Source organism: Cardiocondyla obscurior, unplaced genomic scaffold, assembly GCF_019399895.1.
Source record: "Cardiocondyla obscurior isolate alpha-2009 unplaced genomic scaffold, Cobs3.1 scaffold38_0_513239, whole genome shotgun sequence".
In the NCBI taxonomy this organism is placed as follows: domain Eukaryota; kingdom Metazoa; phylum Arthropoda; class Insecta; order Hymenoptera; family Formicidae; genus Cardiocondyla; species Cardiocondyla obscurior.
The window spans coordinates 394319-421729 of record NW_027228789.1 but is presented as its reverse complement, the minus strand read 5'-3'; the positions used below and the strand labels follow the sequence as shown (position 1 = coordinate 421729).

Sequence of the window (27411 nt, the reverse complement as noted above, 5' to 3'; positions counted from 1 at the left end):
ATGCCTGCGCTGTCTTTAACGTGTAAGCAAAATTCTGTCTGAATAAATATTCGTCAATGGTAGTTGTCTCAGCCGCATTCTTACCCATGAGGTTAAATGAAGGAGTGGTAAAAGCCCTTCTAGCTAATGAAAACTTAAACTGATGGTCCGCTAAAAGAAGCATGCTCTCAGACAGGAGGAAAAGGGTGAAACGAGCCTCTTTATTGAGATCCTGCAAAATCTCTGGTTTTAATAGAATTGATATGCCCAAGCCAAAGGTGATGAGGCAGGCAGCGACATGAAATTGCGACTGAACCTGGTGTTCATCACGCTTAATCACTGAAGGTGCTAAGGTGGAGCCAGGCCTACAAGATCCGTTCCAATTTAAATATTTTAAAAGAAAGCTGACTTTCTCTTATCGCTTAATTCTTTACAGGCCTCAGATTGAATAGAATCGAGCATTATTGATCACCAGGAAGTTAACTGGGTTAAAAATTTATCTCCCTCAAAAAGCTTGCAGGCAAGATACTGAGATTCTGACGGCGCCTCCGGATTTTGAGAGGCCGGGGGAGTATCCACCGGTATGTCTATAACTGAGTGTATATTCTGGTTCGGAGGGAGAACGACATTCTCATCAGCAATAACAAAAAAATCTGAAAAAGATAGGAAACAGAAGAGAACAGTTGGTTACGTCAACTTTTTGTCACAACGAGACAGACTGTGGGTCAACAAATGGACATACCTGGTTCGACGCCTCGGTCAGCTTGAGCGACCGTCTGTGCTTCTGTTAAAGGCTCTACGGCCTGCATCCTATACTCTGGAGAGAATGGTGAACTATCACCGGCAGAGCAAAAAGCCCTCCTCGGCGACCTAATTTCTAAACGTCGATATCTCTGGAGATTAGCAATGAGATTCTGAACTTGTTCAAGAACCTGAGTGCAAGTGTCCACTTAGCTGCGACGAGAATCTGACAGCGAGGAGCCACGACAAAAATTGTCTTAATTATACGACGGACTGTGAAGCCTATCGTGCCTCGAGCGCTTTCGGAACCTTTTATGTCTGCAAGGGGAATAATCCCATGACCGGCGGCTATGCTTAGACGAATGTTGCTTATAACTGTTAAGCCTTGGCATCTTGAAGCGCTGAAAAATCCTGAAAAAAGAAACAACTGAAGGAAACTAAGCTAGCACGTTGTTGTCAGGACGAACAAACAAAACACAATGACGTGTAGAACTGCTGAGAACGCGTGCATACTGGTTGATGTACAGCGCCCTTTTTTTGGTTTTGGGTATCTTTGAACTTGTTGGCGGGACGCGTGCAAATGCACGACGACATAGTTATTCCATCCGGACGAGACAACGGCGCATAATACATATGTTTAATTACGTTTACACAGGCTGTCGATTCTTTATAACTTTTGTTGTTTTTGTCCGAAAACGCTAGCACCGAAGTGTACTTCGCCCCTTCCGGGTGTTCCTGGCGGTCGATTGGCCTCCAAAGCCCCGGGTTCTCTCTAACAAACACCGGTGGTCCCGACCTTTGGTCCGCCCGCCGGTTCCTCTTGCACGACACGACTCATCGGGATAGAGTATTCTCCGCTTCGGTCGAGATTTCTCAACAGCCTAACATTGAAGTGCAATATCTCATTTCGGGGAAAACGCGGATTTAATAACTCACGCCAAACCTGCAGTCTCGCGCCGAATATTTATCACGCGATACTCGCCCCTGGTTCCGTGCTCTCGCACTACGTCATTGCCGCGTCGTACGTATTTATTGTATTCCGCGCCGCAACGTGTCTTACCGCCCGGTCCGCACGCGCCGTCACCGCGGTAAAATGTAAATAGCGACACAATTGTAAATACTTGTATATATGATGTTGTAACCCGAGCCTCTAGCAACGAAGCTCCAGTCACAACCGATGATATCTGCACGCGCAAGGCAAAATGCCGAATTGCAGGAATTGCCGGTTAAAAGTTGCGATCACAGTTCAACAACTTTGACGGACATCAAACTTCGATCAAAATCCATCGAAGAAATTTGGCTTATTGCCTATTTTTTCACATGGCAACAACCGAATACAAATACAATGCCCCGAGCACCAGACGGGGCTAGTAATCTTGTAACCACGCACCGCAAGCAACCGAAGCGTTGACGCGTACCGAGATAATATACGACCAACGGGACTTGCAGATTGTTCGAAGAAAATATTAGAACAAATATAGGACTTCAAATACGTAAAAGATTAATTATTTATTTAAAAATACCGTCACCTAAACACCGATCACCGGATAGCCCGAAGCGAACCCTAATTACACCGGCCACGGTGCAACAACGACTTCTAAAAATAAACCGAACGAGTTGAGTCCTACGTTAGTGTCGCAATTTCTTTTGACACCTTGGCCGGATTCCGATCTCGTGAGGAGTCGCCGCTATCGCAGCAACCCGCTGGCCCGTCGTCCGACCAACCAAAGCAAGGGTGTTACAAATATATTGCATTGTGTTTATGGATTTTATTAATGTTCTATATTAATTGAACGAAGTGAAGAATACGTATATAAACAAACAGATCTTGGTTACTTGTTACGTAAGAAAAGCGGTCTGTGATTTACCTCCATATAATATACACTGTGATAGGCGTACATAGAATATTCTTTTTCAAAACATGTGCCTTGGTCATTGATTTACTTTGACGTCAGTCACTTTGATTTGACAAACAATTTTGATCTTCAACACTATCTAATCATTATAATCGATTATTGAAATATATAAATGTCCGTAGCCAGGAAACTGGCATTTCAATTCGCAAGTGACTTTTTTTATCTTATGCGCATCGTGTTTATACAAAACTCTTACTTCATTAATTATAAATTGGGCAATTCTGTTTATATAACTGTTTATATAAAATCAAAATTAAAAATTAATATTTTAATTTTATTGTTTTTAGAATGACACTTTTCAATCCATTTAATGTAATAATATTGCTTTATGTAACATTCAGTGCTCTTAATCTTCCACAAAGTCCAATAAATTCGAACGAAAGAAAAGTAAAAGAAACAATTAAACGTATATTACTTGAAATGTAAAACGATAAAGAACTGAAGGCCTTCTATCCAGAGAGCGCCAAGAAAAGCCCAGGGTCAGGAAAAAGCGCCCAAACGTACTTTGTCACCGAAAGTCATCAAAAGGAGAATCGGCGCGACGGAAAAATGACGAAAAAACTCTTCCGTGTTAGCGTGCAAACCGAGCAGACGTCACCAGCGAGAGAAAGATTGAGAGCGAGCGAGAACGCAAGCGAGTCTTTGCGGGAGCGAGCAAGAGAGAGAGAGAGAGAGAGAGAGAGAGAGAGAGAGAGAGAGAGAGAGAGAGAGAGAGAGAGAGAAAGTGTGTGTGCGTGCGCGCGCGCGTCGACGTTGACTGGGCATCTGGGTTCAATAACTAATTTGTAGAAACCTACCACGAGGCAAGAATTTAGCACTGGTGAGTGGCTACCGTCGGGCATCTGAACACCGTCGGCCAGACGCCGCGAAAAACCTGGGTTTAGATTTTGATCGCGTAAAACTATCGTGCTGTTCGCGAGTATTTAATGGTACACGTTCGCATGGAAAGCCCTTGGCAGTGACCGAGGTCGGAAAAGGGAACACGCAATTTCGGGACCACAGGCGACCGTACGCGTGCGATCTTTTTGGTTACAACGTCTTGCGATAACACTCCGCGTGTACGGGGAGCGCGTGGTCAGCACCACAACATTCAGGGCCGGCATAAGAATTGTGGTCAAGCGGGACCTTATTAAGTTTGTTGTTCGCGATTTTTTATTGTTGATACCGCGATATACCCGGGGCTATCAGAAGAAGGTCGATCGCATTTATCATTACCTGTTTTTTTTTTAATAATTTTTTTTGGTCTTTCTTGTTATCTTTCTCACCCCGTAATAAACGGTTTAATTGTTACTTACATTTTCGTTCGCGTAAGATTTATTTTGTGACGTCCGTTCCGTTGATCTGCAAATTCTTACGGTTTTACCCCGCCCCTCTCCGTTCGAATGAGCTACCCCCCGCGCGTGACGGCGGTTTGAGTTAATTATTAGTTGATTGAAAAGGTTAATTAGTTCGCGAATCAAATCGGCACGGCTCGGTTCGTGCCTGGCGCCCAAGAATTACATTTGGTAGAACCACGCCGTCTCGCGCCGGGATACGGCCGAGGAACCGAGACTCCTCCTCTCCGCTACCCATCGTGTCACGGCGGCACGCGGATCTCCTCTATTTGCGCCCGGTTTTTTTGTTCGCGACTCTCCTCCGTGAGGAGGATATAATATTATAAACTGTAGAGACGAATTATAAATCTTTTAGTAGTAAACTTTTCGTCACCGTTTATATGTCCCTACTCATAAATTTAAAATTGAACATCATATTTCGAACACCCTGTATATATTGGTACGTACTTTCCTTTTCGCGGAAAAAAGCCGCGAACAAAAAGGTCGGGTGCGGATCTATGATCCACGCGCAACAGTGACACGAGAATAGCAGGGGAACAGGAGTCTTGATTCTTCAGTCGTATCCCGGCGCGAGACGGTGTATCCTCACTAAATCAAGTCTTAGTGTCAGGCACAGGCCTTGTCGTGCCAATATTCTACGCGAAGTATTAGTTCCTTTTCGGGATTTATCAAAATGTCTATCAGCCGTCGCGAGCGGCTGCTAGCTCAACCGAACGGAGAGGGGCGAGGTTATGCGGACGGCTTTTGCAGGCGAACAGATAGATTGACAGCACAAATTAATTATACGCGGGACGTACAGAATAATAACATTGAGATTGTTTATTACGGTAAATGAATTAAGAACAGAGAAATGAATAAACAAGGTCGATCGTCGCCTGATTGCCTCAATTAATGTCCGGGTTTCGCAGGGATAAATCGTGAACAATGACATTAGCTCGATCTCGGTATTTGTCAAACTACAAATTTCCTACGAGCACAATACTAGTATTTGACTTTTCGATTAGTATTTCCAATATCTATCTACAGTTACCGGAAAGAAAACCTTAAATTAAACACGCTGTATAAGAAACTAGTTTTTAAATCTAACTCTCTTTGCTTGACGTCATTTTGATCTTTTAATTCTCTTTTATTTTGGTGTTTCAGAATCCCATCGTTCAAGCCTACTGCAAAAAATTTAAAATGTTGCTGGTTTCCATGAATTCTTTATGCTTAATGTTAGTTTTTCTTTATTAGTTTCAAGTTATGCACGACTCATCATATTAATATAGTTTGCTCTGAGCATTAAAATCATGCAGTCATTAAAATCTTGTCTACGTGCAGAATAAAGAGGTTATTTTTATGAATTCTCTGAGCTGCAACAATTTTACTTAAATTTGTAAGTGGTACTCCTTCTTCTTTATGGCATAATCTGTTTTTCTTAAAAGTGCCAAAACACCGATATCCAGATAACAGTATTAAATTGTACTGATTTGTAATTATAGCAATTCCTCTATCATGAAATGTTTTCATAATGATGTCAAATGTTGAAGCCTTAATAAGCATGTCAGTGTCAACTCTAACAAATACCGCATTCTTTATGGCTGTCGTTTCCCATTATCAGACGATGAATAGATAATCATAGGAGAAGATGGATATGGTTGTAGATTGTCATGGCATTGAGGAGATTCTTTAACATATCTTGGAACGCCTTCTTTGGTTGTTAGATCGTCAGAAACTTAGTGTCTAATTTCGTTTATCAGTAAGATAATCACTCTTAGTTGTTCCACTGCTCTTAAAAGCGAGTGTAATCTGTAATTATACTCAACCTGATACGCATCGAAAAAGGTTGATTTTTTTTCAGTCTTCCAAAACCATTTTTCTTTATGCCGTTGTAAATTCAGTTCTTTGCGAACTTCCTGTACAATTTCTGGTGTTGGTTGAACCAAAGAAGTTTCAGAATATTCGAAAATGCGAATTGCATTATTTACTGATTACTGATTCCACCAGAGATCTTTGAAAGCTTCAAATGAAAGCTTTGTATGAGTTGTTCCATCCTTAAGCATTAAATTGAGTTGCGTGTATTCTTTAATAACCAATGCAACAAATAAACGTGCAACCGTAGCATGTGGATCTTTATCATGTAGCATTTTGATACCAACATGCATTATTGTTTATATATGCATCCGGTGAAGGAATTATAATTTGTTGTGGTGCACTATGCTCAATCAATTTGAAACCGCCCCCTGAATTATCCGATCGGGCCGGACATTCGGCCTGGCAATCCGCCGGACAGCGGCGGATCGATGCGTGTACGGAATCCGGCCGGGGCGAAAATAGATACGCACCGTTTCGTGTATTCTCGGTTTTATTTCTATTTACAGTTACAACCGACTTGGTGACTACAAAGAAAACGTATTTACAATGCGGGCTTTGAGCTATTTATAGCGTCGACGCGATAGCTCGGTTTTCGACGAAAACACGCGTATTTTCGTGGCAACGCGCCGGGACGCAGGTAGCACGCGGTGGTTATTCCGGCGGTCGCGCGACGTCGTTTTTTCGTGTGTGGTTTCTTCGCGCACTATGTATCGTTCCTCGCACCGCGGGCTGTCACACGTCGCGAGATGCGAGCAGCCCGTTAATTCGCACGCGGCAGGAGATGGGAGTTGTGCACGCGGTGGCCGGCCGCCGAGAACTCTCGGCCGAGGCGAGGAACTCCTCACCCCGATGGACTGTGGCCGTGCGAGATGATGCGGACCGTCGGAATACCCGACGGCCCGGAGTGACGCCGACACGGAACGCCGAGCCTCCGCCACCAAGAACGCTTGGTAGAGGCCAAGCACACTTCACCCCGTAGGCGGTTCGGACGTTCGGTGACCGGTGTCGGAAGAAAGCGGCGGCTGAGAACGCTCAGCGAAGACGAACTATTGTTCACTCCGTGCTCGGTTGCGGCTTGTGTTAGGATCGGAAGGCGCGGCAGCGGATCGGAAACTGGTCGTGCTATCGCGCTAGATCGGATCGGAACTAACTTGTAGATCGGAGAATGGCCCCGTTTTATCTGCTTTTTCCGGCACCTCCTAAGGAACACCTGTTCCGAGTGGGGGCCTTCCCATCGCCACGGTCTGGCGTGGTTCGGGCCGGAAACCGATCCGCGGTTTCGTGTACGCTCGCGAATCTTCGTTGTTCGCCCAAATGCAAACTTAGCCGGCGAGACGTTCTTTCGGCGGGGTCCCGCTAGGTCCGCGTTTTTGATCTCTTAAAAAAGGGTGGGCGCACCACGCCCTTCGCTCTGCCCGGCGGATGGTCAGTCGCGGCAGCCGGTCGGTGGTCACCGGAACGGGATACACGTGGGCATCCCGTTACAAAATTATTACCATTGACTGCCATACATTTGTTAATTCGCTTATAAAAAGATTGTTACATTTCTGCGAGTATCTGGGGTGTTACATCAGCAAACGTTTGTGGAGTTTTTTCTTTCAAGTCAGGTGTCGTAGGTTTTACTGAATAAACTTTCTCTGATAAAGCCTCGTAGAAAAAAATCTAGGGAAGTAAAGTCAGGAGAACGTAGCAGTCAAGAAGTCAAACTTTTTCTTTCTATCCATCTGAAAATAAATTATTTAGAGCCGGCTGGGACGTGCTTTTTGTCGACGATCTCGCTTCTGTCAAGGTGTCGCAATTTTCTGATGTCTTCAATGATGTCCAATATGTTTGGATCGATCATGCGTAGCGTGTCGTCGACTATTGAGCTACTCGACTTATATATCCCACCGTGGAGTTTGGGTCAGTCTTTGGTTGATCCGCGTCGTCAAATAGAGGAGCCGCCTTAAGATTGTGCACAAGAATGTGTTAATGTTTTAACGCGAGCGTGCCTTATGTCTGACCGGTTGTTTAAGTTTTAGCTGATGGACTTCAGGATGGTATAGATCGATTAAATTGTAAGATCTTCGTTACTTGCACGCTTTTTATTTGTTTCTTATACAGGGTGTCCCAGATCAGTGGACGATGCCGAAAATGATAGGTAGATTTAATCGAATTAAAACGAAAAATCCTGTACCATTTTGAAAAATTCTCAATAGTTTTCAAGAAAAAAATTAATTTATGTACGCGTAAGAGCGACGAGGAAGCGTGGGCTGAGTAAGCGCGACAGACGACAGTGCCATTTCTAGTCATTCGCCTGTCGCGCTCACTCACGCGTAGTTTTCTTGTCGCTCTTACGCTTATAAACTTTATATATTTTAATTTTTTTCTCGAAAACTATTGAGAATTTTTCAAAATGGTAAAGGACTTTTCGTTTAAATTCGATTAAATCTACCTATCATTTACGGCATCGTCCACTGATCTGGGACACCCTGTATACAAGAGATTAGCACGACCGTGAATTGAATCGTAAGGGTTGTGGTCATCGTTTGTACAAAGGTCGGATGTTCCGTTCAAATATAGTGTAATATCTGCGTGATTATTCAAGCCGTTTTGCTCTTCCACGATCGGGTTTACTTTTTATACCGAATTTAAACTCGATCAGGCTTGTTCTTTCTAACGGATTGCGTTGTTTTCTTGCTTCGATCGTCATAACAAAATACAGTTTATTTTCGCTTTCAACAATAATATTATACACACAATAACATCAAAACTGACGAACGGTTGGTTACAAAATTAAATTAAAAACTGTTAATTCCGATTATGTGTCTATTTCTGTAGTGCCTACTACACATAAAGTGCTACTTTTCACGTGCGCTCCGCAAATCCATGATTACGGGTGAGTGGGTTTTTGCGATTTTTATTGGTTTGATCTCTATCTTGTGGTCAATTTCGAGTGAAAACTTTCGCTTTTTATTAATGGCAGGTATTCTCATTTTCATACTGTATTCTCTAGCTGGGGGCGCTAATCCCGGCACCGGAAATTATAATGTGCTTCCTGGCACTGGATGGATCGTGCCAGGTTAATTCGCATCACTTTGTATACGTCGTCCAGTCGCTGCTGTGTTTAATGCGGATTTCCCGGAGTGACGTGTCTGTGATCTTCCTGCGATTGTGTAAACAGATCTCTATTAGCTCAACCGGTTTTTGAGACACCATGGAAGCCAATTCAAAAAACATGGTTTCGAGAAAAACGCGTTTAAAGTTTTGCGTGCTAAATACATTAAGATTATGTTACGATTAATCAGCAATTCTACGGCTATACAGTTGACCTTTTTCATGCTCATAAAAATATTCTAGAGCAAATGTCTCTTTCTTACAATGTAATCTTTCTTTTTGAGCAGAGGAAGATGAGTGTCGCTTCGAGCGTGTGATGCGATCCATGTTTCGAGAATTTGCGTAAATTTTCGCTAGTTGACCAACGATTTTGCCCATAACGTTCATTATTTTAAAAATTGGTAAAAAGTCTTCATTAAATATTATAGTTGCTAAAAAAGATATTATTTCAACTGTTTTTGGACCGGATGAAAGTGTTTTGGTGTGAAAGTCTAAATCAAAGAATTCAATAATTCGTCGCTATTTTATAACTCTGTTCCTAAACAACGTTCTAGCAATTCGTCTTATGATAAATCTTCATAAATATGCTTTATTATTTTTAAAATTTTATCGGTAAAAGTCAGATTAGTGTGATAAAAATTTGCGAATTACTTTCAGATTCAGCTTTACGCCATTTGCACCATCTTTCTTTATCCGGAAGACAGTTTTGGTGTTGTGGCTTATTATATATGGGACTTTTGTGGAAATACGTCGCCTTATTGCGTTTTTAATTTTTTCTACAGAGTCAGGGTGTCTGCGAATAGCTAATTCATAATATATTGTAAATTCACCTATTAATTTGTCTGTTAATTTTGTTATACCTTTGCCACCAATACTTTTTTTTCTTTTAAATTATAGAATTTCGTGCCCATTCTCTTTTGCATACGACCAACGCACTCTTTTTTCACAACAGTAATTTCACCATCTTTATATGGATTCACATTTAAAATTTCTCTACTCGTTTTACTATTTCCGTATGTATTTTGACATAAAGCATTTCATGCTTTTCCTTTGATTGTAAAAACATTTTAGTTACAGCATCTATCTACATTTTACCATCACTGACTATATAATTTATGGAACACATTTTTTTGTGTTGTATACCACTTATCATATTCATCAATATTTTCGTCCTTTTTTTACTCCATAAATTGCACGCTTGGCAATAATTACTTTTATTTACAGTATTCACAACTTTTTTTGAATATTTGCCAATTAGAATGAGAATCTTCTTTATTTCCATGTTTTGTCACCGAAAACAGTAAAATGTGTTGCAATATTTCCTGCTTTTTTAATTTTTTTTTTTTTTCTTCAACTGCTTGTTGTAAGATGCAACTGTACACTGCCGATGCTGCTACATAAATGTTTTCAAGACAGGCGTAATAAGGCTTTACTATAAGTCTTTAATAACCATTCTTTGACAAATGTCTATTAAATCTCAAAATAAATTTAATCCTTTTTGTTGAACACCCAAAAATCGAAAAACAAAAACAATTTGACGACTTATTTCATATGCCTGTAACGCTTGTACTTTTGTGCGGTTCGAAATATGCTCGCTGGTGTCAGATTGCAAAAGTTTAAGCCGTGACACTGTTTTATACTGAATGGTCAAAGAGGTATATTGTGACGTATGTTCAAGTTGTCCGTAGACGTATGTGTAGCGTATTTACAGTGTTTACATTGCGCATAGGCGCGTTGAGTGTGCGGTGTGGGCGCCGCGTACATCGGTGACCAGCGGGTCGGGTGTGATAGTTGCGACGGTGTTGTGTACAATATCTGCAAGCGTGATTAGCGTATTGGCCGTAAGCGCGTCGGTAGGAACGGTTGCAAGCGCGGCAAGTCAAGGGTCGCAAGCGTGAGCGTGTCGCAACGGTCAGAAGCGCCGATAAGAATGATCGCGAGTGTGATAGTCGCGAAGGTCGAGGGGTTTTCGCGCCAATATACTGGTACTCCAGAAGAACCTCAAGATTGCAATTAAGAGGCCCCCAAGTCGCTGTACGGTAGGAATGTCCGGGTGACCCCCGAGACTAGGTAGGAATATCAGAGGAATTTGGGTAAACCCCCGTACCAACGCGCTAGTGCTCCGGAAAACCCCCAAGATTGCGACTGAATAATTTCCGAGTCGCTATACTGTAAAAAGACCGGGTAAGCCCCCGATCGATGGATCAAATCGGTTATGGAAGTCATCTCTTAGAATGGCCGAGCGATCGCTGTGAGAGCCGGTTTAGGTCAGATGTCAATTCAGCCGCAGCCGCGGTTTTTATACTCGGCAGTTAGAAGTAGGGGTGTCCCCATCTTTTCGGTCGTGGGTCTTAGTCGGCCGGATTCGAGCGCTTTCGGGCTGGTGTTCATTTGTGGTTGGGCCGATTGTGGTCCGACCGAGTGGTGGGACCAAAAAGATCTTGTCACTTGCCTTGTCAACAAATGACGATGAATCTATATGTACACGGACCACCAGAGATAGCGTTCGGCGGTACACTAGTCTCTCCGATCTGCGGCGACGGTGTATGAAAGAACAGACGAAACGCCAGCGTTCGAGCAGCATATATGTCTGTCCTTAACGCTCGCATCTAAACAAACGCGTGTGAGCGAGAGCGATATTGTATACCGCTTTGATCCCGTGCCTAACCTATAGCGTTCTCTCTCCATCACGCGTTTCTCTAAAGGATAGAGCATCAAGTCGCGCCCCACTACATTTTCCCCCGTCCTCTCGATCTCCTCGGCGCTCCGCGCGTAGTCCGCGGCACACGTGCATGCTTCATTGTGTAAAGCGTGACGCGCTAGCGCACATATACCGCCGTCGCCTCAGATCGGAGAGACTAGCGTACCGCCGAACGCTATCTCTGGTGGTCTGTGTACACTTCAGTGCAGTTTGCACTTTACGCATATTTTAAATGCCAAGTTTTAATTTGACATCGATGAGAATTGAATATTACTTTTGCAATTTTTGCTAATTACGAGAGAAGCAATTGTTGTAAAAACAGCGAAAAAATTTAAAATACAATATCCAAATTTTTTTAGAAATAAAGTACTCGATATTTTTCAAAGTATGTTGTTTTTTTCTGACGTTTTTGCAAATTCCAAGTCTGTTTCAGCTGTGTATTGATTGCTTTGAAAACATCGTTTTATTTGACGATTCGCATGATGTAAAATATGTTTTGTACCTTTTTATCCATTTTCTAGCTTAGATTCGCACGCTTTAACGTTTAAAACCGAACTGTATTCTAAGGATGCAAATGCCTTTTTACTGGTAAATCGATATTATACAAAAACTAGTTCAATTGTACGACTTTTAGAAAATATCGGTTACCCTCACAACTGAAAAATAATATCAACATAATGTCTCGACGGCAGGTACCACAAGGCTTCCGAGGTAGGGATTGCTAAATCATATTGTACGTATTGTTACGTCCAGGCCGCTGATGGTTTAAGATAAAAAGAAAAAGATGAGGCAGGCCTGGGTAACTTAACCTTAAAATCTCGAGATACACAACAAATAGTGTACTCGAAATACCGTTCACACCCAAAGCTACGATAAGAGTCAATGTCTCGAGAGACAATATGACGTCTTATTTAAGCTACGTGACCGGTGGCCACTTATTTTGATAAGGTGATTGAAGAATCATCTGTTATCAGGGATGGGGCCGGTGCGACTCAAAGCTAAAATAATCGAAGAAGTCAAATTTATAAAAAAAACAAAAACAAGTATATTTCCGTAAAATTACAATAGAAAATGCATAAGAGAGGTTAATTACAAATTTGACTAATAGTATTATATTAAAATTAGAATCCACAAAGATGTTAAGGAACTGGAGGGGAATAGAAATTTGATAGGTGTGATTCTGGGAGTATGAAAAGAATAGAATGATCGGGATGATAAACGTAAATGACAGGATCGTTATCGGATAATTCGGTTTTGACGGCTGGAGGAGGGAAGGATTGAGGTTCCGGAGGTTCTTGAGGCGGGTGAGGATATTTGGTTGCTACTTGATTAATGAAATGTCGATATCGAGGATTAGGCAAAGAGAAGAAAGGAGAGGAGAAAGAATGTGAAAAATTTGGGAGACCAATTGGTGGAGTAAGAGAGGCAAACAAAGGAAGGTAGTGAGGTAATGCGTTCAGAGTTGGAGAGTACGAAGGGCCTTGGGCCTCGCAATAATCCGCGTACAGTCGGAGCTCGGGGTAGCACACTTTACAGTCGTAACTTCCGCCGCATGGCATGGGAAGTCTTCTTTAAGGTTCGACGAGTAAGTACTCGTAGTCCGACGTATGATTATTAGATTCCGCAGAAGAACGTGGTTGCGTTCAGCTCACTATAAATGAGCAATTTTCAATTTAAAAAATAAAGATGGTAATTCGGAAAAATGAGAATTTGACTTACTACTTAAGCGGTTTTTAATACAGGCGGATCGAGCGTTGAAATAGGCTTTGGTGTCTAATCGTCCTTCTGGCGGATCAGCAAATTCGTGAGACCGGTGTCCGGAGGATCGGCGGAATTGACCGGCTAGCGGATCGGTTGATTTGAGCGACTAGCGGATCGGCTGGTTCGTCCTTCGGTTCGGAGCACTCGGAGTAGTCACACGAATCGCTGGTAAAATAATGCTAGGTGCCAAGAACTTTTTGAGAATGAATGCCTGTTCCGCCTGCTCGCGCTTTTTATACAATTCAAAAGGGCGTTGTTTACGGGTGCCGCGCGCACCGCTTATCATAGGACCGTCTGAATCATTTTTCCGAATTTTCCGTTGTTATAGATAATAACTCTTTTCTTAAAAACAATCCACTTGACCTTTCATTTATTGTTAGTCATCTTTGTGGATTCGGAATGTTCTAGAAAGAAAGAAATTAAAAAGGGCGTGGACGTAACAGTATGTTCTAGACACTATACAGGGTGTTTCGTTCCATGTGTCAGACCCGTTAGGAATAGATAGAACTCAAAGTAGACAAATATGAAAATTCCACACCATTTTGTAAAATTCTCAACCGTTATTAAGAAAAAAATTAATTTGTCTAGAGCGATAAGAAAGCTACACATGAGTCAGCGCGACAGGCGACTGCACCACTTGCATCGGTTTGCAGTGTAAAACACCTTAAGAAATCCGGACAGACCAGCTGTTTCGAAAGGAATTTAACGCGAGGAATTCCCGAAAAGGCGCGGTGTATTCGCTGAAAGAAACGTTTAATTCCAGGAAGAGTCACATTTATTTTCTGAACTAGATCACAGTAAATACACACTGAAGAAACGCATAAAAAAAACAAAAATATACGCGAGCCTGAACGCCGTTCGCCTTACCGAAGCCGCAGTACTTTTTCCTTCTTTACGAATTTGCACGCAAATTGAGAGCAAAGCCGGGCAGCGAGACGATGAAATAACGACTGACAGCAGATCGTACGGTGGACGATTATATATCCTTACCATCTTCTGGAGGGATCTGGCGATTTCTATCTCCGGAAGTACGTCACAATGGAAAAGACGAGAACTCGCGAGAACATAAAAATTACACGTTGGCGGTTAAAACGCCGGAATAAACAAAGAACAGGTGAAACATACGAGACGCTAACACGATGAAAACAACACAAGGAGAGAACCGACGAGTGATCACGCGCCAACACAAAGACGCCAACCGAAGGAAGCGTGATCACAGGACATCAAGAAATTGACGAGTTGCCGTTTGCAACACCAGCCTTGGTGTAGTTGTTAAGATCGTTTTTAATTATTAGAACTGTGTTTCTTCTTTCTCATCTTGTATCCATTTCACTCCCTTTTGCGTGGGTTTGATCAGCAAAGTTACTAGTTTGAAAAAGTTTCTGATCAATCTTTAGTATCATGATGCCATTTCTATGAATTGTGGTCTTTGCGAATGGTTGTAGGGGCCGGTCATTTAGTCACAGCGGAGATCATTTCCGGATCGATGCAGAAGCCATTCTTGTTAACTATATATCCCAGATATTTTAATTGTCGTTGGTAAAATGGTTCAACCGTAATTTATTTTCTCTAAGCCGGTAAACATTTTTTTTAAGTGTTATTGTTTTAGATGGTCCGGCAATGATTGGCTCATGACGATGAAATCGACCAAGTAAACGAACACATGGAGCTCCAAGTCCGGTCCCAATATGGTGTTAAAGAAACGTGGCTGGTGCCGAATGTAGCCCAAGAAGTATAACTTGAAATTGAAACAACCTTTTTCCGGTTCCGTTTAGGATGTAATCGGTCGGCTTTCCCGCGCAAGGAATTTTTGCTAGTATTCCTCTTTGAGGTCCAACGTGGTCAAATACCGGACTTCTCTTAATTTATCTAGCATGGCAAAATCAATATTTCCTGACTTTCTTTTTTACTAGAACGACGGGAGAACTCCACGCGCTGATTCAATTATGCCGTCTCGCTTCATTTCCTCCACCTCTTGAAAAATAATTTCCAGCATCGCCGGATTGTGTAACCAGTAACGCTACTTTATCGATAGTTGCCTTCCTTGACTTTGAGGTGGTGAGTCGCTTGGTTAATGGGACTTGATACCGTTTTGTATTTTGCTTGTTTAGTTTCCAGGAACGCCTGAAGTTGTTTCTTTTTCTCGGTAGAGTGAGTTTCCAATCCGGTAGTTAATGCGTTACATTGTTTGTGTTTGTTTTCCGTGGATGGAGGTAATTGCAGTGTTATGCCCAATTTTGCCAATAAGTCGAAGCCAATGAGTATAGCGCTTCTGACTGCTGGCATCATTAGAAACTTAGTATAATTGCCAGTATAATCGCTCTTGTACTTGTATAGATAAAATGATACTGCTGTTGATGTCTACGGTTCCGCCATTGGCTAATCGGATAGTCTTTGCGTTTTTGTTGGCAGCAAACTGTAATCGTTTAACTAATTCTAACGTTTCGATGTTAATGCATGAACTCTTTGATCCAAAGTTTGTAACAATGCCCCCGGGAAAAAGCATCGTTCCCGGCTAAGAACCGCCGGAGGCCGAGACGACCACCTTCTCGGCCAGGATGGGGAGCGCGGAGCGCTCCCGAAGAAACCGATCATCGGCGCGACAAGTCTTACAAGTAACGTGTACGCGTAAGGTCCCGCGGAACGGACTTACACAAGCGGCCCCGAGTTCGGCCGAGCGAACACGCCGCGTTCGGTACCACGGAATACCGCGGCAAGCGCCACGTGCCGGGATACTCCCGGCCGTCGTCTTTTCCACATAAAAAGGCGAATTCGGAAAAACCGCGCATCGTTCTCGTTCCGTTCGCCTCACAGCGAACATCCGGACCAACCGACTCCTAATGCAAGCAGAACAACGGGGTAGAGCGCACTCCGCTTCGGTCAGGCACTCCTGACGCTTGCCAGCATAGAAGTCTTCCACAGTCAAAAGCGATATTCGATCCGTACGACCGGCTCGCGGGGTGAAGCGCACTTCGCCTCCTTCGAGTGATCTCGATCCCGGATCTACGATCGTATTGCCAAGGCGCATCTCCTTTCGCACCGTTGCACAAACCCGGGGTGGAGAGATCTCCGTCTCGGCCGAGCACTCTCGGCTACTGCAACAACGGACAGGTGCTCCATCCTCAGCTATTCCGAAACCGCGTTCGTGTCGCGATCTACGATCCCTCACGCCCACCGCGTCCCGCGCCGCGTACATCGTAAGGCCCCGCCCAGGCTCGCGACCACGGGGAATATTCGCGCCGCTAGCCACGCGATCCGTTAGGGCGTTATCTAAGCGGTTGCCGAAAAGATTGTAACGGCCCGCTTGCCGAAGATAAGCGTATCGATAACCGCCGTATCGATCCGGCGCATCAACGCTACAATTACCGCGTTACCGTCGTATTAGCAATTTATGTATTCTATTGTTCTTTCCGACGACGTCTTAATCACGCGTTCGTCTTATTTGTCTTTTATTTAATTGAATAAACAACCAATTAATTGTTTACCCAAGTCTTGTTGCATTTACGGACCTAACAATTCTCTCGCGAATCCTGTCATCTCAACGAGCTCATTCAGACAACTCCGCTGGCCCGATATTCGCGGCCCCAAAAATTACGGTTGTTTCAAGTCTATTAGTGCTTCTAGCTAGTGGCCCCCAAAGGTCACCATAAAGTGCAATCGCAACTGGAATTTTAGTTGTGGTTGTTCGCAGATCGGGTGGCTGCGGTGTCACATTCGTTCTGTCGGCTGTTTTCTTATGGTGGGTAGCAATCTCATATAAGAACTCCATCTGTCCCGTATCTAAAACAAAATTTTTTTGGAGTGCGTCAGCAGTCCTAGCAGGTATACCCTCCTTGCTTGCACCGTCAGAAGCACTTGTCTCTGTTATATGTTGTTGCGCATAGGCATGATTGCAACGATTATCAGCGCGTAATAATAGCTTAAGTTGCAAATTCGTTGTCTCATCTTTGGACGTGCGCGTCGGAACCTTCGAAAATCAGTACTGCTGGAGCGTTTATTCAAAAAACATTACGGGTCGGGTTCAAGTAAAATCAATCATAATTTCTTGTTCTTTCAAATAAGATCTTTTATTTCTGTGAATTAATCAAATTAAAGTCACTCATCGCAGCTAAAGCGTATTTGTTATTTAACCTAGTTCAACAGTTGTGTTGTACCATAGCGGGTGCATGGAGTCTGTCCTGCGGGAGCTTACTCGGCACGAAGATAGGATACACATATAAACTTCTATTTTGGTGAAAATGAATTACACCTTTACTTTTGTTAAATTGTTTAATCTCTTTATTTCTTGCATAAGTATATTTGACTAGCCGTCACTCGAGTTACTACGCTTTTGTCGTTTCGTCACGCGCCGGGTTAAGTTAAACGCCGCGTTCTTACGTATCTAAGACTGATCGCCGCGAGCCGATAGTTCGTGTCTTTTATCGATGGCTTTTGTTAAGACAAAATCTTAACAGTCAACCGATTTTTAATGGAAAGCAACGATCGATGATTAGGCACCTTTCGCTGACAACGCTCGCATTACGAAAATGCGGGAACGCGTCTGTTTGGTGATCGTATTGATACGGTCGATAGCCTGGGGCTTTCGCTATCTTTTGTTGCTAGGGGTTCGAGTTACAACAGTTGCTGCGGTGACCGTCGGGACTGGTTTTTCCGCTATGTATAGGCTTTATGTTCTACTTATTTGTGGATATTATCATGCTCCGTGACCAGGTTGCTTTAGTTTGGTGAGGTTTCTCACATCTTTTGTTAGGATGTATAATTTATATTCGGGACGCAGAATTTTGTAAATCCAATCGAGCTGTTCCTTGCATGGCAGCCCACTGGTTCGTCGTATCAGCGTCTACATGGCCGTAACATATTCGTTGAATGATTCTAGTAGTTTCTGCTATTGTGCTTGGATCTCCCGCAGCAGCTGTGTTTGGAACCGTCGGGGTAGGTATTGTTGCCGAAAGCTGGTATCGAAATTTTTTCTTGTTTTCCATTGTGTCTGTTTATTTCGGTATCATTAAAAGGCAATTCACGTAGTAATTCTGGGAGTTCTAGAAATATCTGTACTTTACCGTAGCTATATGTTCTTTGAAGTTCTTTCACTCTTACGAGAAATCGCATGAAATTATGGCCATCAAAGTGGCAAACTCATTTTTTAATTTGGTCAATTATTTTAGTGTGGTTAAAAAGATCGTTGATCCATCTGTACTTTCTATGTCGTCTTCCTTTATTGTGACCGATATCTATAAAGGTAGTGATTGTGGCGGAGGGCCGTTTTTTGCCATTAGTTGAAATTCACAGTTGTCTTCAATATACCTTCTTAGTCGATTCCGGAGGATGTCGAATAACCCGTCAGTTTTTAGTTGTAGGTTTCTTAGTTTGGGCGTTAATTTGGCTTTATTTTGGGTGTAAATTCAACTCTTTATAAACATCGGATTTAATCATGGAAACACGGACCCGGGAGGTCCGTGTTTCCACGATTAAATCCGATGTTCGAGCGCAATGTAACGGTAGCAACTTCTGCCGCGTTGAATTAAGCCTGAGATTTGCTCGTTGAAGTTCGAGTTCGTGTAGAGGCACGGATCTAAGCGATATAGCGACAAGAGTCGAGTATCTTGGCCGGTAACGCGTACCGGCCGGGTGTGGGCAAAGTGCAGGGTCAGATTATAACAGCCGTGTAGTTTAAACTGCGTGGCTTTCAATAAAGGAGAGTGGCATAGATAGAATTACGCCGCTTTTTGGCAGAAAGCGAGAGAAAGAAGAACTGTCGGTGGTGTCACTTCATGCGGTTAAATTTGTGCAGGTGACTAGCTGAGTCCTTAGAGTTTTCAACAGTGATTTAGTCGGAGGGTCTCGGGCCGCGATAAGCGACGTCACGCCTACTGGGCGGAAGAGCTTATGTCTAGTGACGGATGGTTTTCCGGAAACGGTCAGAGTCAATTAGGGGCGCCCAATTGTGTAATCTGTCGAGGATGTCGGGTAGATGATGCGGTAGCACGGTGAAAATTACGTTCATTAGGGAAAAGGTTGAAAGTCTATCCTCAACAATGCGGTGCCGTGATTAAGACTGCCAACAGCTCACGGAGTATGGCGTAGGACTAAGCTAAACGGGAGCGCTCTTCTAGCAAGAGGTTAGTGCTCTGAGAGCGCCCGGAATGCGATCGGGAGCGCCCGATCGCGTCATTAAAAATATCTCGGGTTTACTCGAGATCAGGAAAAATGGTTCAAAAACTCTAACTTCAATGCGCTTAAGCTAGACGGTGGCCTTCTCTGCGAGCGACCGAAGTCGGCTTTTAAGTGCCTGAGTCGAAAGGCAAGACTAGAGTCTCCGCGAGAGCCCGAAGTCGGAGATGTTTCTTCTTTAACGATCGAATTAGGAAAACGGTATTCGCTTACCTGCGAACTTGGGTTATACAAATTTTTAATGGTAGGTAGGGCTTCCAAAGATAAATAGAAAAATTCTATACCAATTTGCAATGTGGGGATTAATAATCGAGATGATAATAATATTTAAAGATTTGACACCTCTGTGCGAGTAAAAATGCGCCATTTGAAGCTACTGAGACGTTGGTGGGCCTAGAGGTGTGGCCTATTCCACATTATTTACAAAGATTCATAGAATATCCAAATCTTTGTGAATAGAGTAGGATAGACCACACCTCTAGGTCCACCAACGTTTTGATAGCTTCAAACGGCGCGCTCTTACTCACACGAGGGCGTCAAATCTTTAAATATTTTTATCTCAATTATTAACTCTCAAATTGCGAATTGGTATAGGGTTTATCTATTTATCTTCGGAAGCCTCACCTACCATTAAAAACTTTTTTACTTGATCGCGGACATCCTGTATAGTTGCCGAAATAAGAGTAAGAGACTTTCCACTTGCAACTCGGCAGCGCTCGCCGTCGTCGCGTCGGAGTTTGCCCGATAAATTATTTAGGCGGTTTGCGCTACTCTGAGTCTGTGGTAACCTTTAGTAGTGGTGAAAGGTAGTCCCTCGTTATATTAATTATTATAATATCTTTATATAAAAAGATTCTTTGTACAAAAATAGTAACTTCAAATGAAAGCACACGATTGTGTTTTAATACGATCTAAATTTGTATAAATTTGAAATTTTATAATTTTATAATTTTACAAACAATTAAGAATTGGCATTATTATCATACAACACTACTTTTAAAGAAAAAACTTTTATTAATATGGATAATTTTGATCAGATTTTTTTAGAGTTGACGTTTTTATTTGATAGCACTATTTTCGTAAAGAAGATTATTTTTATACAAACATGTTAAAACAATTAACATATAAAAACTTGTCTGCTGTGAATACACTTGATATCTTATTTTACTTTTTTTAAAAGAAAGTTAATTTTGCACGCATATCTGTATAATCTTAAATGCTTTTTGGTCGTGTGTGCTGTCTGATATAACATATACATACGTATGTGTATATTGAGATGCATATTGATGTTCTTTTCCAGTGTAAATAAATACTATTTAATTACATGGTACAAATGGCTCACATATTCTTATATTTACATGAAAAGAATCTCTCGTTTATAACTTCAATATGTAGTATATTCGCGGACATACATTAAAAAAATTAACTTTTTTAAAGTAATTACTAAAATAATTTTTGTGTTTTATATAGTGCATGCGACTTCTGTGACGTTCCAGTAAACGATTCGAGAATTACATCATCATGTCAATGCGTTATAAGTGATGGAATTGAAAAAACAATATTTTCTATTAATCGCATGGTTCCAGGCCCAAGTATTCAGGTACATATGTTATAAAATTAAATAACTATGTATACAATATGTTTAATATTATATAGGCGTGTTAAAAATTTGTGTCATAATTATGCATTCTACTGCCGCGGTGCAGCACCTCGTTACCGATCGCCCCGGATCGATATCAATCCGGCGTTCAATTATTGCCTCCGATTCTCGAAAGCGTTGCCGGCTCGAGTGTCCCTCATTGTCTCATTTGCAGTACATAGATCACCTTATGTGCATCGATGTGCAGTGTGCTTTTCTCAAGAGCCTTGCCTCATCAGTTTCGACACATCTCTTTGGTCTCTTTATGTGGAATCATTAAAATTATCCGTGTGCAACTCAGGAAGACTCATCGTAGGAATCATCCAGAAGAAATCATTCTGCAGCACGAGGCGTGTTGAACCTCGTGCTCAGTTACTCGCCTGTCTTCACAGTCTAAAGACTCGTGCTAATCAATAGAATTATCCGAGGAAGTTACATTTCATAGTAAAAGTTAGCTAAACAATCAACGGACAATCTCATAAACTATCTAAAAACCCAATGTTAAACTCAGTGCGGATCCCATCTTTTGGCTACGTGCTAATCACGTCGTCTCCGCGTGACTCGTTCTTCAAAGAATTTCCTACCGCTTTCTCGTCGTAAAAAAGAACCGGCCAAAACCGCATTGCCATCCCCACGATAGCATAGTTTATCTCATACTCATCAAACTCATTTCTAAGTTCAATTTTTATACAATGCGAGTCCCCCCTTGTTATCTTAAAAACTACTAATCTCATAATGAGATGAAAGTGTTTTGTACAAAAGTTATGTGGTTTTAAGGAGTACATAAAAATGTATTATCGGTTAGATCTTAAATAGTTAGTTGAAGATCACATAAAGGTTGCTTTTAACTTCTTAAATGAAACCAACGATTTGTTATTACATATTCTTGTAGCTTATTACGAGAGCTTTTAAAACACTATAATAAAATATTTTTTGTTTAATATTTTTCGAATTATGAGGTTTAAAACTTTGATTAACACCGATGTTTAAGTATTATATTTAAACACATACTTAGTGAAATAATATTTTGTAACCTCTTAGGTCCTCCTCACCATCCCGGGACTACAGGGTCGAGCACACTCGGTCTCTGCTAAAAGTTCTCTGCGTCTCGGGAGTAATATCCTACCTCGATTTCGCGACGGTTCCGTATCGCCGTAATATCATACCGTCGATCCTAAGCGTGACACAAACGCGCACGGTGACGCTACCGCGTTGCGTCCAATACCTCGAGCAACCCGCGCCCGATTGTAATTTGTAAATATTGTATCCACGTTCCACGCAGCGATTTGTAAATAGTGTATCCGCGTCTTGTAAAAACCCAGTCGTATCGGTTTCGCCGAAACTCAGTATAAATAAGTAGAAATAAAGCTTAGCTTGTAAGAAATTGACGCGTCGTTTAAATCTCGTCTCCTTGAGCGCGCTTTCCTTTTCGCTCCTCACCGGATCCGCAATACCCGACAGGCGACAGCGGTCACCTGCTGGCCCGTTATCCGGGATAAACAGGGATTGTTACAGTGTTCGTAAAAGGGCATAGTTCTGAAGCAGTTTTCAAATAATTTTTTATTAGTGAAAATTTTCTTCGAGGCATTGTTTCCGAGTATAAAAATTAAATAGCTACACACCAATCAATCAAATACACATGGTAGGTAGGAATAGCGTAACTCAATGTTAGACTTGACGAGCTCATGGCGATATCAGCTAACCTTTTATGCACAATACACAAAAAACTTACAAGTTTAAATTACATGACAGGCACATACAATAAGCAATTACTAATTATGTAATGATTCATTCCGACCAAACATCCTTCCGACGGAAACCCGGAGTGCAGCGCGCTCCAAACCTTTTTTATATTTATCAAAACGCGCATGAAATAACGGTAGTATGCCGATCACCGTTTTGCAGCTAAGTCCATACTGCGGACTTAACCGAGCAGGGCCGAGCACCGCCCAACGCACTGGCGGGGTCGAAGCTCCGTATCTCCGAACCGCGCCGCACTGAGCACCTCAATGTCGCCGATAATTGATGATCAAACGAACTTACCTGTAAGTGAAGTTCGATCGAAATTATATGAAGAGCCTCGTTCGAGGAGATTACATATGTAGTACATGATCGAGGTACTAGGAGTCACAACGTTCCAACTAAAAAGACCCTCAACCGCGGACCGCGCCATCTTAAGTTCATTTTCTTTAGAGTGAAAAAGAGAAAAAAGGATTATTCTTCTATAGGGAGGGAATTAATTAACTAAGTACAGAAGGGAAAAAAACTCTTTCTTGTTGTTGTGTTGTTTTTTTTTGTTTTTTTTTTTTGGAGGGGATGGGTTGTTATCTCTTCGAACGAGGCTCTTCATATAATTTCGATCAAACTTCACTTACAGATAAGTTCGTTTAATCATCAATTATATTTCAGGCCTTGTTCTCAAAATTACATATGTAGCTGTTTAGAGCACTGATAATTCTTTTTTCTCTTTTAGAATTGATTAAAAATTAAATTTTTGCTTGAAAAAAAAAAATAAAGTATCTCTTTTATATATATATACAGGATGTCCTTGTTGATGTAAAAAAGTTTTTAGTTGTAGGTTGGGCTTCCAAAAATAAGTAGAAAAGTCCTATACGGTTTTGTAAGTTAGGTGTTAATAACCGAGAAAATAACATTTAAAGATTTGACGCCCCCCGTACGAGCAAAAACGCGCCGCTCGAAGCTACTGAGACGTTGGTGGACCTAGAGGTGTGGCTTATCTTACTCTATTTACAAAGAAATGGGTAATCTATGAATCTCTGTAAATAGAGTGGGATGGGCTACATCACCACTCTATTTACAGAGATTCATAGATTACTCATTTCTTTGTAAATAGAGTAAGATAAGCCACATCTCTAGGTCCACTAACGGCTCGGTAGCTTCAAACGGCGCGTTTTTGCTCACACGGGGGGCGTCAAATCTTTAAATGTTATTTTTTCGGTTATTAACGCCTAACTTACAAAACCGTATAGGACTTTTCTACTTATTTTCGAAAGCCCAACCTACAACTAAAAACTTTTTTACATCAACTGGGACACCCTGTATATATATATATATATATATATATATATATATATATTGTCACGATTATTCTTATTCGTCTCTCCTCCCGGAGGAGAGAGTCGTGAACAAAAAGGGACGACCGTGCACGGACGAAGAATCCGTGCACCGACGTGCCACGAGGGGTAGGGAGGGAGGAGGGGTCGCGGTACTTCGGCCGTATTCCGGCGCGGGACGGCGGAATCTTGCACGAACACGAATTTTGGGCGCCAGGCACGGGCCTCGCCGTGCCGATTTTTATCTCGGACTAGTTATCCGGTCCTCGACAATTCTTACCGAATCCGAATCGCCGTCACGCGCGGGGGCTAGCCCATCCGAACGGAGAGGGGCGGGGTATAGCGCGCGGAATCCTCGGACAAACGGGAACGACGACACAAAATAAGGCGTACGCGAACACGACCATAAACAGAGGATCCGTTTATTATGTTCAACGGAACAAACAAAAATATAAAAAAAAATAACCAAAATTTAAGTAAGCGTACGAGAGCTAGATCTTCTCGCGTCGGCCCTGGATGTTGTGGTGCCGGCCACGCGTCTCCCCTGCATGCGACGTGCCTCCACGGGACACCGCGACACGAAAGACTCTACGCGAAAACTCGCCTGTCGCAAACGAGACCGCGTGATTCCTTTTCCGACCTCGGCCGCTGCCGAGGGCTCTCCGTGCGGACGCGACGGACGACAGCTTCACATACGATCGAATCAACCAACGCAGACGAACCGTCCCGGTAGGTCTCGCGGGGCCCAGTCACCGGCCCTGGGACGCCCATCGGCTGCCACTCGCTAACGTTACGTCCTTGTCTCGCGACAAGGATCCACCAAAATAATCTAACGGGCCCGCGTGCCCGTTGTATGTGGCCGGGTATCGTCCAAGTTCGCGTCGGCCTCCCCGGGAGACGAAGGGCGGTACAATACAATAATTCCGCAATGCGGGTGGAAAATCTCACCGAAGAAACGCTCCCTGACTTCTCGAGACGTCCTCGCTCTCCCTCGCACTCTCGCTCTCTCTCTCGCTCTCGCTCTCACTCTCGCTCTCGCTCTGGTCGTCCTCGCTCACTCTCGCTATCGCTCGCTGGTTCCTGCCGATCGCCCGTCAATCACGCCGGTCTACACGGAAGAGAGCGAGGACCGCGCGAATTGTCGGCACGAGGCCCGGCGTATCCCCACTCCCGCGTCTCGCGGATTTTTCCGCGCGCCACGCCGCCGATTTCCCGCGAGAGCCGCCGCCCTCACAGGGCCCTATTGATACTAATAAATTGGCGCGAGCTTCGGATAAGCCGTTATCGCCACAATTCCCCCCCGCAGGTAGTTCTCGGCGCTTTTGTGACGGCCGCGGGGAGCTGCAACGAAGCAGCGAGAGCCGCCACGTCACAATATATATATATATATATATATATATATATATATATATATCAATTTGTTCTTGTCGTCTAGTGCGTGTTTACATAAATCATTCTTGTCCGTAACATAATTAATACATCTAAAAATAGTGCCTGCGTATTAGAAGCTGTCAAATTGATAATGTTGATTTCATACATAAACTTATATGCATATTATGTACAGTTAAAGGCGTAGTTTGTTGATGTATTAATTAGTCCGCTTTAATCAAAAAGCATCTGTTATAAGTTAATTGAAGTTGTTCTTCGTAACATTTTATATGCATTGTAATATTCCGTCTTTCTTAATGTATATACCAACTTTAGTACATTATGAGGACCGTATTTAAAATTATGCATAACGCACATTATGAGGACCTATTACATTCTGAAATTCTGTATATCGCAATGACTGTCTCATTTAATTTGCCGTTATAACGAATTTAAATCAGTGAAACGTATAGGCGCACTTTGTTTGTAACGTGCGCGATGTTTACTGTCAATTATTTGTTTATATCACATTTATGGAATGTAAATATGATATTCTGTTTTGTGCGTATAATAATTTTACAAATTAAAAATAATTTTATCTATCGCTTTTATATATTTTATTTGATAAATTTTTATTTTATTGTATTGCATATTTGTGTATATAAATTACGGCAAATTAGATAAAATACTTATTGCAATATGTAGAATATAAAAATTTAATAGGTCCTCATAATGTAAAAAATTAAATAAATAAATAAATAAATAAATAAATTATTTACATAAAGCTGGATTGCGGAAAAAGCATGATGTTTAGGTGCCACACGTATTGTAAATAAATGTGGCACCCAAACATGAAGCTTTTTCCGAAATCCAGCTTTATGTAAATGATTTAATACTATTTTATGATCATTCTTCAGTTCTTGAGCGATGCTGCGACTGCTAATATGGCGGTCTACTTCGATCATTTCCATAATTTTATCGCTGTTTTCGATGACGGGCCTTCCTATGCGAGATGCGTCTTTAACGTCAAAATTATGGCAACGGAATCGACGAAACCAAAATTGCGCGTAATTAGCTGTCACAGTAACAAGACCATAAACTTCATTTACAATTTTAACCGCCTGGCTCACGTTTTCACCTTTATCAAAGAAAAAATGTAAAGTATAGCGAATTTTCTCCTTATTGCCGTCCATCTTTCTCACGCTGTAAATCACAACAAAGTCGACTAACTACAAAACTTTTGAAGAACTTTTCTTTAGTACGAAATGCCACTTACAAAAAGTATGAACATGAAGCTAGACGATTAATACATTACGTGATATATGTCACTAAAGCCATATAGTAAAAAAATAATGGATTACTTTTTTCCCAACCTTTACCGACTTTCGTATATTATGAGAACCGTATTTAAAATTATACATAACGCACATTATGAGAACCTATTATATTTTTGTATTATACATATTGCAATGAGTATCTTATCTAATTTGACGTAATTTATATACACGAATAAGAAATAAAATAAAATAACAGTTTAACAAATTAAATATAGAATAGCGATAAATAAAATTATTTTTACTTTTGTACAATTTACTAATTGTATAAAGTATAGGCATATAAATAATATCACATTATATCTACAATTTATAAAGGACATATAGGCGCATTTTTGGACAAAGAACGTCTCGCGCACGTTAGAAAGAAAGCGCGCATATGTGTTTTCCTGATTTACATTCTTGATATTTCGTTACATAGTCATTAATTGTGCACACATAAT

The 27411-nt window shown here is 42.0% G+C and overlaps 1 protein-coding gene across 2 annotated transcripts in view; it reads left to right on the top strand.

Annotated features, from left to right (window-relative positions):
* The window catches only part of LOC139112633 (uncharacterized), a 154041-nt gene that overhangs the window by 52965 nt on the left and 73665 nt on the right, over window positions 1-27411 (top strand). For both annotated transcript variants that reach the window (XM_070673712.1, XM_070673713.1), the window contains exon 3: window positions 21024-21153. In XM_070673712.1, the coding sequence (XP_070529813.1) occupies window positions 21024-21153 (130 nt within the window). The remainder of the gene's footprint in view (window positions 1-21023; window positions 21154-27411) is intronic.